Source organism: Carcharhinus amblyrhynchos, unplaced genomic scaffold (assembly GCF_965287045.1).
Source record: "Carcharhinus amblyrhynchos unplaced genomic scaffold, sCarAmb.v2.hapA scaffold_51, whole genome shotgun sequence".
Taxonomy (NCBI): Eukaryota; Metazoa; Chordata; class Chondrichthyes; order Carcharhiniformes; family Carcharhinidae; genus Carcharhinus; species Carcharhinus amblyrhynchos.
The window spans coordinates 436,600-453,343 of record NW_027649792.1 but is presented as its reverse complement, the minus strand read 5'-3'; the positions used below and the strand labels follow the sequence as shown (position 1 = coordinate 453,343).

The 16,744-nt window shown below is 46.5% G+C and overlaps 1 protein-coding gene across 1 annotated transcript in view; it reads left to right on the top strand.

Annotated features, from left to right (window-relative positions):
• Window positions 1-220: 220 nt before the first annotated feature.
• The window catches only part of LOC145337491 (putative G-protein coupled receptor 139), a 53,546-nt gene continuing 37,022 nt past the window's right edge, over window positions 221-16,744 (top strand). Inside the window, exons 1-3 of the mRNA XM_080182280.1 lie at window positions 221-401; window positions 5,274-6,178; window positions 14,234-14,284. Of these exons, the coding sequence (XP_080038406.1) occupies window positions 221-401; window positions 5,274-6,178; window positions 14,234-14,284 (1,137 nt within the window). The remainder of the gene's footprint in view (window positions 402-5,273; window positions 6,179-14,233; window positions 14,285-16,744) is intronic.

Below are 16,744 nucleotides of genomic sequence, written 5' to 3'. Positions count from 1 at the left end.
TGTTACAACAATAGATCAGAATCTGGGAACGTTCAATTGGAATGTTACAACAATGGATCAGAATCTGGGAACGTTCAATTGGAATGTTACAACAATGGATCAGAATCTGGGAACAATCAATTGGAATGTTACAACAATGGATCAGAATCTGGGAACGTTCAATTGGAATGTTACAACAATGGATCAGAATCTGGGAACAATCAATTGGAATGTTTCCACAATGGATCAGAATCTGGGAACAATGGATTTTGATGTTCCAACCAAGGACAGGAGTTTATCATACTGGATTTCTTGGTTTACTGAAGATGGCTCATGGATAACATTATTTGGTCGGATTCGATATCTACTGTACGTGATTCAATGCTTTTACTATCCCCTCCTGGCTATTGTTGGTGTTCCGGGTAAGTCCCTGGCTGGAATTTTACCGGCCTGACCGCCAGGGATTCGGAGCAGGCGAGGGGCAGAGCGTGGGAGGGTCTCTTAAACACGGGAGGGATTTTGCAGCTTCGGGAAGAGTGAGGCTGTAAAGTCCTGTCCCCTGTGTCCAGTTTCTCTTGCTAGAAAGGCTGTTTAACTGTGTTGATTTCCCTGTCATTTACTGTACTCGGTTTTCTGCTCTTGTTTCTGTTGAATCTCTGTGTCCAGTTATTATTTCTTTCAGCCACTGACAATTGTCTCAGGGCCCATGGGCTGGGATGTCTTCTGTGTGCTGGGACTTTTCATAGACATGTGACATCAAACACTATTCCTTCATGAGTAAAAGATTGAGACAGAATCCATTTTACCTTCGACATATAACATATAGCAGTTCACTGCTTATCACCCACCCAGTCAGCAGGCTGAAGAATCCATTTTTATTGTTTATAGCAAGATCTCACTTGTGTATCTGAATTGTGTATTTGCAACCACATAGGTTTGGTACATGGTTGGGAACACAGCTGCAAGTCATAGAAATCATAGAAACCCTACAGTACACAAAGAAGCCATTCGGCCCATCAAGTCTGCACCGACCACAATCCTACCCAGGCCCTACCCCCATATCCCTCCATATTTTACCCACTAATCCTCTAACCTATGGTTCTACGGTCAATTTAGCATGGCCAATCAACCTAACCCGCACACCTTTGGACTGTGGGAGGAAACCGGAGCACCCAGAGGAAACTCACGCAGACACTAGGAGACACATGACGCTGCAGCTCCTAAATTCAATCCCCCTACCAATAAACGCCAAGACACCGTATGCCTTCTTAACAACCCTATCTACTTGATTCCCAACTTTCAGGGATCTATGTACACATACACCAAGATCCCTCTTTTCATCCACACTACTCTACTAGGCTTGTACTTGTTAGAGTTTAGAAGAATGAGGGGAGATCTCATTGAGGCATATAAGATGATGAATGGGATGGATAGGATAGAGGTGGAGAGACTCTTCCCACTCAGAAAGGACAGTAGGACTAGGGGGCACAGCCTCAAGATAAAGGGGGGGGGCGCGGTTTAGAACGGAGTTGAGGAGGAACTTCTTCACTCAAAGGGTGGTGAATCCCTGGAATTCTCTGCCCATTGAGGTGGTGGGGGCTGCCTCGCTAAATATTTTTAAGACGCGGGTTGATGGGTTTCTGATAAGCGAGGGGATTAAGGGTTATGGGGAGAGGGCGGGAATGTGGAACTGAGCCACGACAGATCAGCCATGATCTTATTGAATGGCGGGGCAGGCTCGAGGGGCTAGATGGCCTACTCCTGCTCCTGTTTCTTATGTTCTTATGAATGTGCAAACTCCACACAGACAGTGACCTGAGCCGGGAATCGAACCCAGGACCATGGAGCTATGAAGCAGCAATGCTGACCACTGTGCTACCGAGCCACACCCCCCCCACCCCGAAACCTGCCTGTCAAAATGAAGATTTCTATGGGGATCGGGCCGGGTGGGATTGTGGTCGGTGCCTGTGAAAGTTCTGCTCATACCTCACGCATTCATGCCTAGACCACCATGTACTCTACAAACAGCAAGGGACCCAGCATCAATCCATGTGTAATCCCACTGGACACAGGCTTGCAGTCACAAAAGCAACATTCAACCATCACCCTCTGCCTCCTGCTACTCAGCTGATTTTGAATGTAATTTACCAAATTGCCCTCGATCCAATCGGCTATTACTTTCCTGTTCAGTCTCCCATGAGGGAATTCTTCTCTGCAGTCCATTTAGACTACATCGACTGCACTTCCCTCATCTACTTATGCAATCACCTCCTAAATATATTCAAGCAAATTGTAGACATGATCTCTACTTGACAAAGCCATGCTGACTATTATTCATCAACCCTTACCTCTCAAAGTGGAGATTAATTCTATCCCTCAGATTCATTTCCAATCATCATGATTTCCAATCATGGACATAGTGATGATGCCGTCTTGGGCGTGATCTTGGATGTCTCCAGGACACCTTGTAGGATGGCAGTAGAGCACAATGGTTAGCACAGCTGCCTCACAGCATCAGGGATCCCGGGATTCCATCATCACCAGTGATGATTTTTTGTTTACTTTGAAACCAGCTCCATTCTCACACATTGCCTGTTGGGATTTCTCCTGTTCCAAGAACGTGTCGTGTTTCTCTGGAAAGCATTCACATTGAGGAGGTCCAGTTTCTCGCAGCTCCCCAGTGTCACATTGACCCTTGTAAATTTATCTCGATCACAGCAATCCTGTGCACGTCATCAATCTGCGTAAGTTCATTGGTAAGGCCAGGACACATCGTGCTGATGTTCCAGCTTGAGATGTGAAAGACTGATTTGGTTAGGTTTGATTTAAATTGATTTGTCTTATTGTTGTCATATATATTCGTATACGGTGAAAAGGATTGTTTGTTGAGTGTTCTACAGACAAAGGATAGAGAATAAGAGATTGCAGAATGTAATGCAGTTATAGCTAGGGTGGATGAAAAGATCAACTTAATGCCATATAGGTCCATTCAAACGCCTGCTGGCGGCAAGAAGAAGCTGTTGTTGAGTCATCAGCATGGTGGCACCATGGTTAGCACTCCTGTTTCATGTCTCCAGAGACCTGAGTTCGATTCCTACCTTGGATCAACATCTGTGTGGAATTTGCACATTCTCTGTGTGAGTTTCCTCCGGATGCTCCAATTTCCACCCATAGTCCGACATTTGGTTGATTGGCCATGCTAAATTACCAATTAGCATCCCGTGATACGTATGTTAGGGGGATTTGCAGGGGACACATGTGGGACTTCGGGGATTGGGCCTGACTAGGATTGTCGATGGATCAATTGCCCCCTTCTGCATTGTAGTTTTTCTCTGGATTGGTTGGCACATATCTTCACGCTTTTTTTTCTCAAATGGAACTAGTGGGACGAGTATGTATCAATGGTGCATTATTCCTTAATTATGCTGGCTATTTTTGCAAGGGAGCGAGAAGCTTAGACAGAGTTAATAAGTGGGAGGTTGATTTGAGTGATGGACTGGTCTGCATTCACCAAGTTTGAAGTTTGTTGCAGTCTGGGACAGAGCATGAGCCAAACCAAGCTACAATATTATCAATGATGCATCTGTAAAAGTGGGTGAGAGTCGTAGCTGACCTGCCAAATGTCCTTAGACCTCTGGGAAGATAGAGGCGTTTGTGGGCTTTCTTAACTGTAGTGTCATCATGGAAGGACACAAAAAGTTACTGATGTTCTGAACCCTAAAACCTGAAGCTCTAGACCATTTAAACTACAAACCATTGATGTAGATAGTGGCATGTACTCCATGATACCTCCTGAAGTCGATTTGCTTTGTTGACATTGAGGAAAAGATGATTGTGGTCGCAACAGTTCACCAGATTCCCCAAATCTTCCCTGTTCTCAGTCTCATCATTGTTTGGGATCCGACCCACTATGTTGGGGTCATCAGAAAAGGTGTAAATTGAGTTGGAGTGAAATTTGGCCACACAATCATCGGCGTATAAGGAATACAGTAAGGGGCTGAGGACACAGTCTTGCCGGGCACCGCTGTTGAGGATGATTGTGGAAGAGGTGTTGTTGCCTCTCCTTATTTCTTGCTGTTTGTGAGTTAGAAGTTCAGGATCCAACTGCAGAGGCAGAAGCCGAGTCCCAGGCCATGGATTTGGACGTGAGTTTAGTCGGAATAATGGTGTTGAACGTTGAGCTGTAGTCGATAAACATGAGTCTGTGTTACAGGGTTGACTGTCGGGACAGGGAGATGGCGTGTGTGGACCTGTTGAGGAGGTAGATGAACTGTAGTGGATCAAGGCAATCTAGGAGGCTGGAACTGATTCGTGCCATGACTAATCTATTGATGTCTTTCATATTATTGGATATCATTCCCACTGGATGATTGTCATTATGGCAGGCTTCGTGGTTTTTCTTTGGTAACGGCCTTTGTTGAGTTTTTCTTACCAGGTGCACAGATTGTCAACCCTCCTGCCAAGAGAGGACTCACTGACCTTCACTGGTCCAGTAGACCACAGTGGGGCAGCAGCAAACCCACTGGGACTTATGGACGGTCACTCTTCACTGAACACTGAAGTTTTCTCAAACACTTGAAAGCAAACCCTGGCAGTTGTGCCCTGTGCCAACCGGGTGTGAAATTACCATTTCTTCCTGTGTTGTACTAATTTGGCAACAATGCTGTGGTCTCCTCTCCAGGGTACAGCCCAGGGTAAATATAATAGAGATTCTGTGCTGTCAAGGCATCGGGATCTCCCCCTGTCAACTGTTAGTATGAGTCAGAGGCAAGGGTGAACCAGCACTGTTTGGTACCAGTTCTGCTGCAGGGGTTGTCAGTAAGCTGTCTGACTGATTACCATCTACAGGGATTTCTGTCAGGGTTTACTCCCTCAGCCTTCTTACCCTCCAAATACCCGACAAGGTAGAAGGGCTATTTATGTGTAGCTGAGTGAGGATCAGTGTTGTGAACTCCTCTGAAAACTCCCTCCCAAATGTATACCATTGTGTTGTCGCCATGGTGCAGCATGGTGACACTGTGGTTAGCACTGCTGACTCACAGCGTCCGGGACCTGGGTTCAATTCCTGGTTTGGGTCATTTATTGTGTGGAGTTTGGAGATTCTCCCTGTGTCTGTGTGGGTTTCTTCTGGATGCTCCTCTTTCCCCTTACACTCCAAAAGATGAGCTGGATTTTTAAAAAAAGTTATTTTGTATGTGTGGACATTGTTTTTATTTTCACCTATCCTCAGTCTAAATGGTCACATCTTCCCCTGAATGATGTCTAATTTTAATCTTAATCTTCCTTCCTAACAGTGAACATAATCACAATTGTGACACTGACAAACAGAAACTGTGGTCTGTCCAAATGTGTTACTAGTTACCTGGTGGCCATGTCGGTGGGGGATCTGCTGGTCGTTATCCTTGACCTTACATTGAGACACATTCCCATAGTTTATTGGGAACAGTTTTATTTCCTGGTGTCGGTTCCTGTGTGTAACATCCACGCCGTCCTGCTTTATGCAGCCACTGACTGTTCTGTCTGGTTCACCGTCACTTTCACCTTTGATCGATTTGTGGCCATTTGCTGCCCCAAACTGAAAAGTAAATATTGCACTGAGAAATCGGCGACTGTGGTTCTGGGAACAGTGACGGTGCTGAGCTGTTTAAAAAACATTTTCTGGTATTTTATGTTTTTAAATGGATATCGGATGGTGAACAATCCCTGGTTTTGTGATGTCTCATGGGATGTTGTGAAATCTCCGGTCTGGGGAATAATTGAGTTCCTCCACTTCATTTTAACACCGTGTGTCCCATTCGTCCTGATTCTGCTGCTGAATGCTTTCACTGTCAGACACATTTTAGTGAGCAGCAGAGCCCGCAGGAGACTCCGGTGTCACAACAGTGGGGAGAATTCCAGAGACCCAGAGATGGAGAGTCGAAGGAAATCCATCATTTTACTGTTTGTTATCTCAGCCAATTTCATGCTGTTATGGTCAATGTTAATGGTTTATTCAATATGGAGCCGGATGGAGTATTTGGGCTATAAGTCGGTATGGTTAGAAAGTTTTGTTCTGGAATTGGGTTTCATGCTGCAACTCTTGAGTTGTTGTACAAACACTGTCATTTACGCTGTGACACAGACTCTCTTCAGACAGCAGCTAATAATTCTGCTCAAATATCCCTTTACTGCAATTATTCATCTCATTACAGCCTCAGAAGTAAATGCAACTACAAGATCCCTGACTCTTCCTATTGGACATTCAAACTCTAAACAACAAACAGCCTCACAAAGACAGAAAGAGTAACAGATAGAGAGAGAGAGGGGCGGCAGTGAAAGCAAAAGTGAGAGCGATAGAGAGACAAAGATAGAGAGAGGGAGTAAAGGGCACAAAGCCATGAAGAGAGACAGCATTTGAAATAGTTTTGAACAGATAGAGGGAAAGAAACAGACAGACGGAGAGAGGCAAACAGAGATAAAGGACAGAGCGAGATAGATTCTCTCAGAGTGAAAGAAATAGGGATAGAGGGGGAAATGGCAAGGCTGATGGACAGGGAATGAGAAAAGGGGACAGGACATACATGGGAAGATGTAATATGGAAGGAAAATTGTTCTCTGGAGCAGTGTGCTGGTGGCTGGAGAGTGTAAACTGCGAGTGTTCTGTGTTTATTTTTAAATTACATTGCTGGGTTGTGGGTTTTTTCCCTTTGTGCTTTCCATAGAGGGTCCGAGGCGCAAGGGCTGTTGGGAAGGGAGTGAGGGAGTATAAAAACAAGGCCACAGTAGATAGCGGGCAGCGTTGGGAGTGGGCATCAGAGTGAGGTAGGTGCTGAGTGAGTACTGCAAGGGCTTTGGCTCACAGGGCTTAGGCGAGACAGGGTTAGGCAAGGTGAGTTACTGGTCAAGTTTTTCAAAGTGTGTCCACAGGTCTGAGGGTAGTCAAATAAATGGCAGGGACCATGGGGAGACGTGTCAGCTGTGTAAGGTGCAAGATGTGGGACTTCCTGGAGACACAGCATCTCCGGCGAGTCCACATCTGCACCAAATGTCTGGAGTTGCAGCGTTTGAGGGCCCGGGTTAGGCAACTGGAGCTGAGGCTGGAGGATTTATTTTTAGTGAGGGAGAATGAGGCATGAATGAATAGGAACCAGATTCAAGAGGGGATCTCAGAGTCAAGGAGGGGGGATGGGTGGGTTACAGTTAGGAAGGGGAAAAAGAAGAGGAGTAATGTTCCAAAGGCTACGCCAGGGGTAGTCTCTCAAGGTAGCAGGGGTAAGGCACCAACTGAGGTGGAAAGGGCACGAGGGGAAGGGGAAAATGCCTCAGAGGGAAGGAAGGGGGCTGGATGTGAGATAGTGGTGGGGGACGGGAGGGTTAGAGGAATTGATAGGCGGTTCTGTGGGCAAAAGTGGGACTCCAGGATGGCGGTCTGCCTCCCTGGAGCTGGGGTACAGGATGTGTCAGAGAGGGTAGAGGAGGTCTTGAAGGGCAAAGGGACCCAGGCGGATGTAATTATACATGTAGGAGAGAGGGACATAGGAAGGAAGAGTAGGGGGGAAATACGTAGGCAGTTCAGGGAGTTGGGGGCCAGGCTGAAGTGCAGGGCCTCCAGGGTGGCGATCTCTGGGCTGCTGCCAGTGCCCAGCAATAGCAGGGATAAAAATAATGAGATCCTGCAGCTGAATGTGTGGCTGAGGGATTGGTGCAGGACAGAGGGTTTTAGTTTTATTGACCATTGGGAAGTCTTTGCAAAGGAAGGGCACTTGTATAAGAGGGATAGGGAACACTTAAATGGGAAGGGGACACATATTTTAGCTGGGAGGTTGGCTGGAGTGTTTAGGCCGGGTTTAAACTAGTATGGAGGGGGGTGGGGAGGAGAGAGACAGCTCAGGCACTGGGAGTGAGTTGGATGTCATAGAACGTAGAACATAGAACATTACAGCGCAGAACAGGCCCATCGGCCCACGATGTTGCGCCGACCAGTTAAAAAACAATGACCCACTAACCTAAACCAATCCCTTTTTGTCCATAAACCTATCCACGGATCTCTTAAACGCCCCCAAACTAGGCGCATTTACAACCGCAGCAGGCAGGGCATTCCAATCCCTCACCACCCTCTGGGTAAAGAACCTACCCCTGACATCCATCCTATAACTACCCCCCCTTAATTTAAAGCCATGCCCCCTCGTGCTAGCTTTCTCCATCCGAGGAAAAAGGCTATCACTGTCCACCCTATCTAAACCTCTAATCATCTTATATGTTTCAATAAGATCCCCTCTTAGCCGCCATCTTTCCAGCGAAAACAACCCCAAATCCCTCAGTCTCTCCTCATAGGACCTCCCCTCCATACCAGGCAACATCCTGGTAAACCTCCTCTGCACCCTCTCCAAAGCCTCCACATCCTTCCTGTAATGTGGGGACCAGAACTGCACACAGTACTCCAAGTGCGGCCGCACCAGAGTTGTGTACAGTTGCAACATGATGCTGCGACTCGTAAATTCAATCCCCCTACCAATAAACGCCAAGACACCGTATGCCTTCTTAACAACCCTATCCACTTGATTCCCAACCTTCAGGGATCTATGTACACATACACCTAGATCCCTCTGTTCATCCACACTATTCAAAGTCCTCCCGTTAGCCCTATACTCGACACATCTGTTATTCCTACCAAAGTGAATTACCTCACACTTCTCCGCATTAAACTCCATCCGCCACCTCTCAGCCCAGCTCTGCAGCCTGTCCAAGTCTTCCTGCAAACTATGACATCCTTCCTCATAATCTACCACACCTCCGACTTTGGTGTCATCAGCAAATTTACTAATCCACTCAACTATACCCTCATCCAGATCATTAATAAAAACTACAAACAGCAGTGGCCCCAAAACAGATCCCTGAGGCGCACCACTCGTAACCGAACTCCATGACGAATATTTACCATCAACCACCACCCTCTGTCTCCTATCTGCTAGCCAATTCCTGATCCAATTTCCTAGATTACCCTCAATCCCATACATCTGCATTTTCTGCAGAAGCCTACCATGGTGAACCTTATCAAAAGCCTGACTAAAATCCATATATACCACATCAACTGCCTTACCCCCATCCACCTCTTTGGTCACTTTCTCAAAAAACTCAATAAGGTTACGAAGGCACGACCTACCCGCTACAAAACCATGCTGACTATCTCCAATCAATTCATTACTCTCCAAATAACTATAAATCCTATCCCTAAAAATTTTTTCTAAAACCTTGCCCACAACAGAAGTGAGACTCACCGGCCTATTAATCCCGGGGAAGTCTCTGTTCCCCTTCTTAAACAATGGGACAACATTCGCTAACCTCCAATCTTCCGGTACTATACCAGAGGCCAACGACGACCTGAAGATCAGAGCCAGAGGCTCTGCAATCACTTCTCTTGCCTCCCAGAGGATCCTAGGGTAGATCCCATCCGGACCAGGGGACTTATCTATTTTCAATCCCTCAAGAATATCCAGCACTTCCTCCTTATCAACTGTAATACTGTCTATTCTACTCCCCTGCAAACCAGTGTCCTCCTCAGCTATATTCTTGTCCCCCTGCGTGAACACCGAAGAGAAATATTGGTTCAATGCCTCTCCAATCTCTTCCGGTTCCACACATAACTTCCTCTGCTGTCTATAACTGGCCCTAATCTTGCCCTAACCAACCTTCTGTTCTTGACATACCTATAGAACGCCTTAGGATTCTCCTTAATCCTATCAGCCAAAGTCTTCTCATGTCCTCTTTTAGCCCTTCTTAACTCACTCTTCAACTCCCTCCTAGCCAATCTAAAGTTTTCTAGTGCACTACCCGAGCCCTCAAGTCTCATACGAACATAAGCCTCCTTTTTCTTTTTAACCAACGAATCAACTATTTTAGTGCACCATGGTTCCCTAGCCCTATCAATTCCTCCTTGCCTGACAGGGACATACCTATCACGGTAAGGGTAAGTCTAGTTGATAGGGAAATCCCCCAGGAGAAGGAGGATCCGAGAGGGACTGAGGGTCTTTGGTGCATCTGTTTTAATGAGAGGAGTGTAACGGGAAAGTCGGATGAACTTAGAGCCTTGATGTTCGCGAGGAATTTAGATGTGGTGGCAGTGACAGAGACGTGGTTAAAGGAGGGACATGACTGGCAGATAAATATTGCAGGGTATAAGTGCTTTAGGCGTGATAGGGGAGGGTTGAAAAGAGGAGGGGGAGTGGCACTCTTAGGGAATGGATCACAGCGGTGCAGAGGGAGGATAACATGGAGGGGTTGGAAATTGAGTCTTTGTGGGTGGAGTTGAGGAACAGGAAGGGGGCCATTACTATGCTAGGAGTGTACTATAGGCTGCCCGATCGCCCACGGGCAGTGGAAGAGGGTATATGTAGGGACATTTTGGATAAGTGTAGGAAGAATAGGGTTGTTGTAGTGGGAGATTTTAATCTCCCTGGGGTGGATTGGAAGGTGCCGAGAGCTGGGGGGGTCTGATGGGGAGGAATTTGTAAGGTGTGTATTGGAAGGATCCTTCCAACAGTATGTAGATAGCCCGACTAGAGAGGGGGCGATACTAGATTTAGTTCTGGGAAATGAGCCGGGTCAGGTGGTTGAGGTTGCGGTGGGTAAACATGTGGCTAATAGTGACCACAACTCCATCTACTTTAGGATATGAATGGAAAAAGATGAGAGCTGTCCTAAGGGGAGGGTGCTAAATTGGGGGAAGGCTAGATACAGCCGGATTAGGCAGGAGCTTAGGGATACAGACTGGGATAGGCTGTAGGAAGGCAAGACCACGTTAGGCATGTGGGAGTCTTTCAAGGGAAAACTGCAAAAGGTGCAGGAGAGACATGTGCCTGTTAGGAGAAAGGATGGGAAAGGTAGGATTAGGGGACCGTGGATTACTAGAGATATAGAAGACCTGGTTAGGAAGAAACGAGAGGCGTATGTCAGGTCTAAGCAGCAGGGAACGGAGAGAGCGTTGGAGGAATACAGAGAGAGTAGAAGGGATCTCAAACGCGGAGTTAGGAGAGCAAAGAGGGGGCATGAGATGGCTTTGGCAGGGAGGGTTAAGGAGAATCCAAAGGCGTTTTACTGTTATCTTAAGAACAAAAGGGTGGTTAGGGGTAAAATAGGTCCTCTCAGGGACAAACGTGGGGAATTGTGCTGAGAGGCAGAGGGAATAGGGGAGATCCTGAATGAATACTTTGCGTCGGTATTCATGAAGGAGAGGGGCTTGATGTCTAGTACGGGCAGTGAGGGAGCGGTAGACCAATTGAAAGATCTATTGATTACGAGGGAAGAAGTGTTAGGGCTTTTAGAGGGCATTAAAACTGATAAATCTCTGGTGCCTGATTGCATCTATCCTTGGCTGCTTAGAGAGGCGAGGGATGAGATTGCTGGGCCTCTGACGCAAATCTTTGTCTCTTCTTTGGACACAGGTGAGGTCCCAGAGGACTGGAGGATAGCAAACGTGGTACCGTTGTTTAAAAAGGGTAGGAGGGATAGCCCGGGTAACTATAGACCGGTGAGCTTAACATCAGTGGTAGGTAAGTTGATGGAGAGGATTCTTAGGGATAGGATGTATGCGCACCTGGAGCGTTGCGATCTGATTAACGATATGCAGCATGGCTTTGTCAAGGGGAAGTCTTGCCTTACGAATCTGGTAGAATTCTTTGAGGAGATGACAAAAACGGTTGACGAAGGATGAGCCGTTGATGTCGTCTATATGGATTTCAGTAAGGCGTTTGACAAAGTCCCTCATGGTAGGTTGATACAGAAGATTAAAGCTCATGGGATATGTAGTCAGGTATCTAGATGGGTAGAGAACTGGCTTGCAAAGAGGAGTCAGAGAGTAATTGTGGAGGGGTCTTTTTCTAGCTGGAGGTCTGTCACTAGTGGTGTGCCGCAGGGCTCGGTAATGGGACCTCTTCTCTTTGTAGTGCATATAAATGATTTGGAAGAGGGAGTAGGTGGTGTGATCAGCAAATTTGCTGATGACACCAAGATGGCTGGATTGGCGGGCAGTGAGGAGCAGTGTCTGGCAAGACAGCGGGGTATTGATAGGCTGGTTGATTGGGCCGATACGTGGCAAATGGAGTTTAATCTGGATAAATGTGAGGTGATGCATTTTGGCCGCAATAATGTAGGGGGGAGTTATATGATAAAGGGTAAGCCCGTAAGGAGCATAGAGTCACAGCGAGATCTGGGGGTGCAAGTGCACAAGTCTTTGAAGGTGGCAGTGCAAGTGGAGAGTGTGGTGAAGAAAGCCTATGGTATGTTAGCCTTTGTAGGAAGGGTTATAGAATGTAAGAGCTGGAGTCTAATGTTGCAGTTGTACAGAACATTGGTTCGGCCACATTTGGAGTACTGCGTACAGTTCTGGTTGTCTTACTACCGGAAGGACGTGGAGACTCTGGAGAGAGTACAGAGGAGGTTTACCAGGATGTTGCCTGGTATGGAAGGACTAGGGTATGAGGAAAGATTGAAGAAATTGTGGCTCTTTTCCCTTGAAAGACGCTGACTGAGGGGGGATCTAATAGAGGTATATAAGATTATGAAGGGTATAGATAGAGTAAACAGAGGTAAGCTATTTCCTATAATAGAGACACGTAGGACAAAGGGCCATGGACTTAAGGTGAGGGGGGAGCGGTACAACACAGATATTAGAGGGACGTTATTCACACAGAGGGTAGTGGGGGTATGGAATGCTCTGCCAAGTAAGGTGGTGGAGGCAAACATGCTAGAGTCCTCGAAGAGTAACTTAGACAGGCACATGACTGAGTTGGAGATGGGTGGATATAGGAGAACTTTTTAAATAAGGGTCATTAGCACTGGGGCGTCCCTGGCAATGTAAATGGGTATATTATGATAATAATGTTTTTTTTCTCTTTCATTCACAGATTTTAAGTTGGTCCACCTCGTGTCCATAGAGGGGCATACAGGCGATGGGTCGTACTGGGGCTGCTCTTGGTTGTTCAAGATTGGCCTAGTGCTTCATGTCGTTAGTGTGTGCCTAAACTGGACAAGATACTGGGCAAGACGACAGCTCAGTGACTATCACTGATTGCTGTGCAGACACATGGATTTGGGCCAGTGTCTGTGGGAGTTTGCGCATTCTCCCCGTGCTTGCGTGGGTTTGCTCGGGGTGCTCTGGTTTCCTCCCACACCCCATAGATGTGCTGTTAGGCTGATTGGCAGGAATAAATTGTCCCTAAATCAGTTTCCCTCAATCTGGATGGCCATAAAACGTTAGATAGGGGTCGTGGGTAGAGAGGGGGACTGGTGGTGTTGAGATGGCGGTGCGGGCTTGTTGGGCCGAAGGGCCTGTTTCCCGGGCTGATTTTGTTCTTTGTTCTTTCTTTCTTTAAAAGGGCAAGTAAGAGGGAACGGGAGACAGAAAGGAGGGCAGAGATAAATAGTCAGAGGAAGAGAGAAACAGACAGAGAGAGAGCACGGGAACAAATGGAAAAGAATGAGACTGAACACATACAATGGACACAACAAGAGCAAAAGGCAGAGCAAGGCATAGAGAGAGAGAGAGATCAGAAAAGTGGGACAGAGACAGAGAGGGAGAGCGACATGGAGACAGAGCGGGACAAGGAGAGTGAGATTAAAAGGGAGCAGGAGAGACAGAAGAAGAGGGTATAGAGGGAGAGAAAGAGGGAGAAGCAGAGAGACAATAAGAGGCACAGAACAACATATATAGAGAGACAGAGACAGAGAGATGCACAGGAAGACAGAAAGCGACAGAGAGATTTATTTAATGACTTTTATGATAACCATCAGTTGGACATATTGGAATATGAATTCCCTGACTGAGCCAATTAATGCTATCCAATCCGGGAGGTCTGCAGACGAATGGTGTATCTAGGTTACTGGAAATCAGGGTCTGTATACTCAGGATGTGGGTATGATGGACTGATGGTTTTATCACTAGACTATTAATACAGAAACTCAGCTAATGTTTTGGGCACACGGGTTCCAATCTCATCATGGCAGATGGTGGGATTAAAATAATTATATCTGGAATTCAGAATCTGCTGGTGACCAGAAAACTATTGTCGATTTTTGGGAAAAAAAAAACTGGTTCACCAATGTCCCAGGGAAGGAAATCTGTCGCCCTTACATGATCAGGACACTTCATTGCCCTCTCAGCAAGGGCAACTGGGGATGGGCAATAAATGCTGGCTGGCCAGAACACCCAAGTCTCAAGAATGAATAAACAATACTTTGACTGGGAAATTTTAAATAAGCTGTAAACTGTTTCTCGCAGCTGGATAAATACCCAATCCCACAGATTGAGGACGACAATTCAAAGCTGGCAGTAGGATTCTTGTTTCCAATTGTGAACTTATTGACCTGCACCTAAATTAACAGCTAGCTGAGGATTCCCAGCAATATTCAACAGCTCACACTCAGAAGGAGTTTAACATTTATGAAGTGTCAAATGTAGGTTTACACTAACACTGCAATTAAATTACTGTAAACATTGTCTAGTCATCACACTCTGATGCTTTTTTGGGTAAACTGAGGGAGAACTGAGCATGGGCAATGCACCTAAACAAGCAAGTCTCCCAGACTGTGGGAGGAAACTGCAGCAACCAGAGGAAACCCATGCTGATACAGCGAGAATGTGCAGACTCCGCAAAGACAATGACCCAAGCCAGGAATTGAACCCAGGTCTCTGGCGTTGTGAGGCAGCCGTGCTAACCACTGTGACGCCTTATCTATGGTGATAGTTTGGACAAGGAAATTCCAGAAGTACCTGCGTGATGGTGCAGCCCATAACATTGGCCCAAATCCAGCTGTGGGTTTTATGAGTGTCTGCCAACTAGTATCAGTTGGAACACCCTCCAGGAGGCCGAAACATTCAGGCAGATGCCTTGAGTTGACTACGATTAACAGACAGTTGTACCCCCGATGGAAGAGATGGTAACCGTGACCCTTTTTTTGAAATTCTCTGAATGGCTGCCAATTATATTTGGCTGTGGATGCAAAATTGCCCAGTCCTCAATAATTGGAAGCAGCTAGTGCTGATGTGGGTGTCCAAACGGCCGTTCCAGACTGAATTGTACACATATTGTAGTGGCAGAGAGCAGCTAACTGCGGAAGGTGGCACACTGCCATGGATTTCAAGAGTGTCGTCCTGAGCCAGGTTCACTATCCCATCCTGGCTGAAACTTACCATGGCCACCCAGGAGTGACAAACTTAAAATCCTCTCAGTTGCCGTGTCTGGTGGCCAGGTATGGATACAGATATTTGCAGAGGTGGGTCAGTATTGGTGATATCAACAAGGGGAACGATAACCAGTCACTACTCTTTGCACTTGCAAATAGCCAGGACGGCCACAGACGCGGCTGTACGTGGAAAGTGCCAGTCCGTTCATGGAGTCAACGTTCCTGCTAATGGGAGGTGCAGATTCAGAAAGGGTCCCGGAACTGGATGAGTTAATCAAAGAAGAAAGAAGTCTCACAACGCCAGCTTATAGTCCAACAAGTTTATTTGTAGCAAACACCACAAGCTTTTGGAACAGGCTGTCCATTCGTCAAGTGAGTGGGAGTTCTGAGCAGGAGGAACCGAATGGAGAATTGAAACTTCAGAAAAGGTTTCCAAGGTAGTCAGCCCTCGGCGGTTACTCAGACCTAGATGGGAAGGGGTTCAATGGCTTCAAACAGGTTCATGCAGGAATATAAACTTCCAAACTGGGCCTGTTAAATCTGCCCACAGAGTGCAAGCTACAAAGAGTGAAACTCTGAGAGTTGGGGTAAGTATGGGAGTTTAGGGAAGTGGCTGGAGATGTATTGCTCTGTCTTGTGTCGCATACTGCCTTACCATCAGGTCCAGTGTGAGCAGGTGTCGGCCAGACATTAAATGTTCAGAAAATGTTGTGGGACCAATGGAAGCAGCTGATTGGTGAGTCAGTCCTCGGAAGGAACACTGAGGGAATTTTCTGAGCAGCTCCCTGCTGATGTCATAGCATCAGGAAAGATCCCGATATTTTTAATGCATTGGGAACCTAGGCTTGAATGTCAACATGGTAGCTGGTGGAATTCATACTCAATAAAAAATATCTGGAATGAAAAATCTGCTGATGAACATAAAATTATTGCTGATTGTTGCGAAAACTCACCTGGTTCACTCATATCATTTAGGGAAGGAAATCTGCCGTCCTTGCCTGGTCTGGCCTACATGTGGCTCCACAGTCACAGCAATGTGTTTAACTCCCAACCGCTCTCCAACATCAACTCGGGATGGGCAATAAATGCTGGCTATCCTGAGAACTCTGTTTCCCAAAAATGAATGAAAGAAATGTCCTTTTCCCATCCTTACAGATTCAAGCAGATTTTGATTTTTGCTGGTGGGATACTTTCTGTGACGTTTATTGAGAACATAGCTTAAAGTAGAAAATTACAACAAGATTAAAAACATATAAAAAGTAGATAAAATACAGAGGCAGGTCCAGGTAATGTGCTGTACTTGCATGATGTGGGAGCTCGCGGTCCCATTTGTGTTTGCTTGTGTACACATCTGTAGGAAATGTTGGTTGCTCGAGGAAGACCAATTCAGATTTGATGAGGTGGAGTCTGAGCTTTGAACGCTGTGGCACACTAGGGAGCAGAGAGTTAGCGAGACACTGTGTTTCAGGCGGTGCTCACATCCCAAAGAATAACTACATCACATTTGGTGAGTGATCAGGGACAGAGAGTGTGACTCCAAGCAAGTCTTGGTGACGAACCCAGGACGTTGTGTTGAAGGACCCTTGGGCTTGTCTCAGTGTAGATG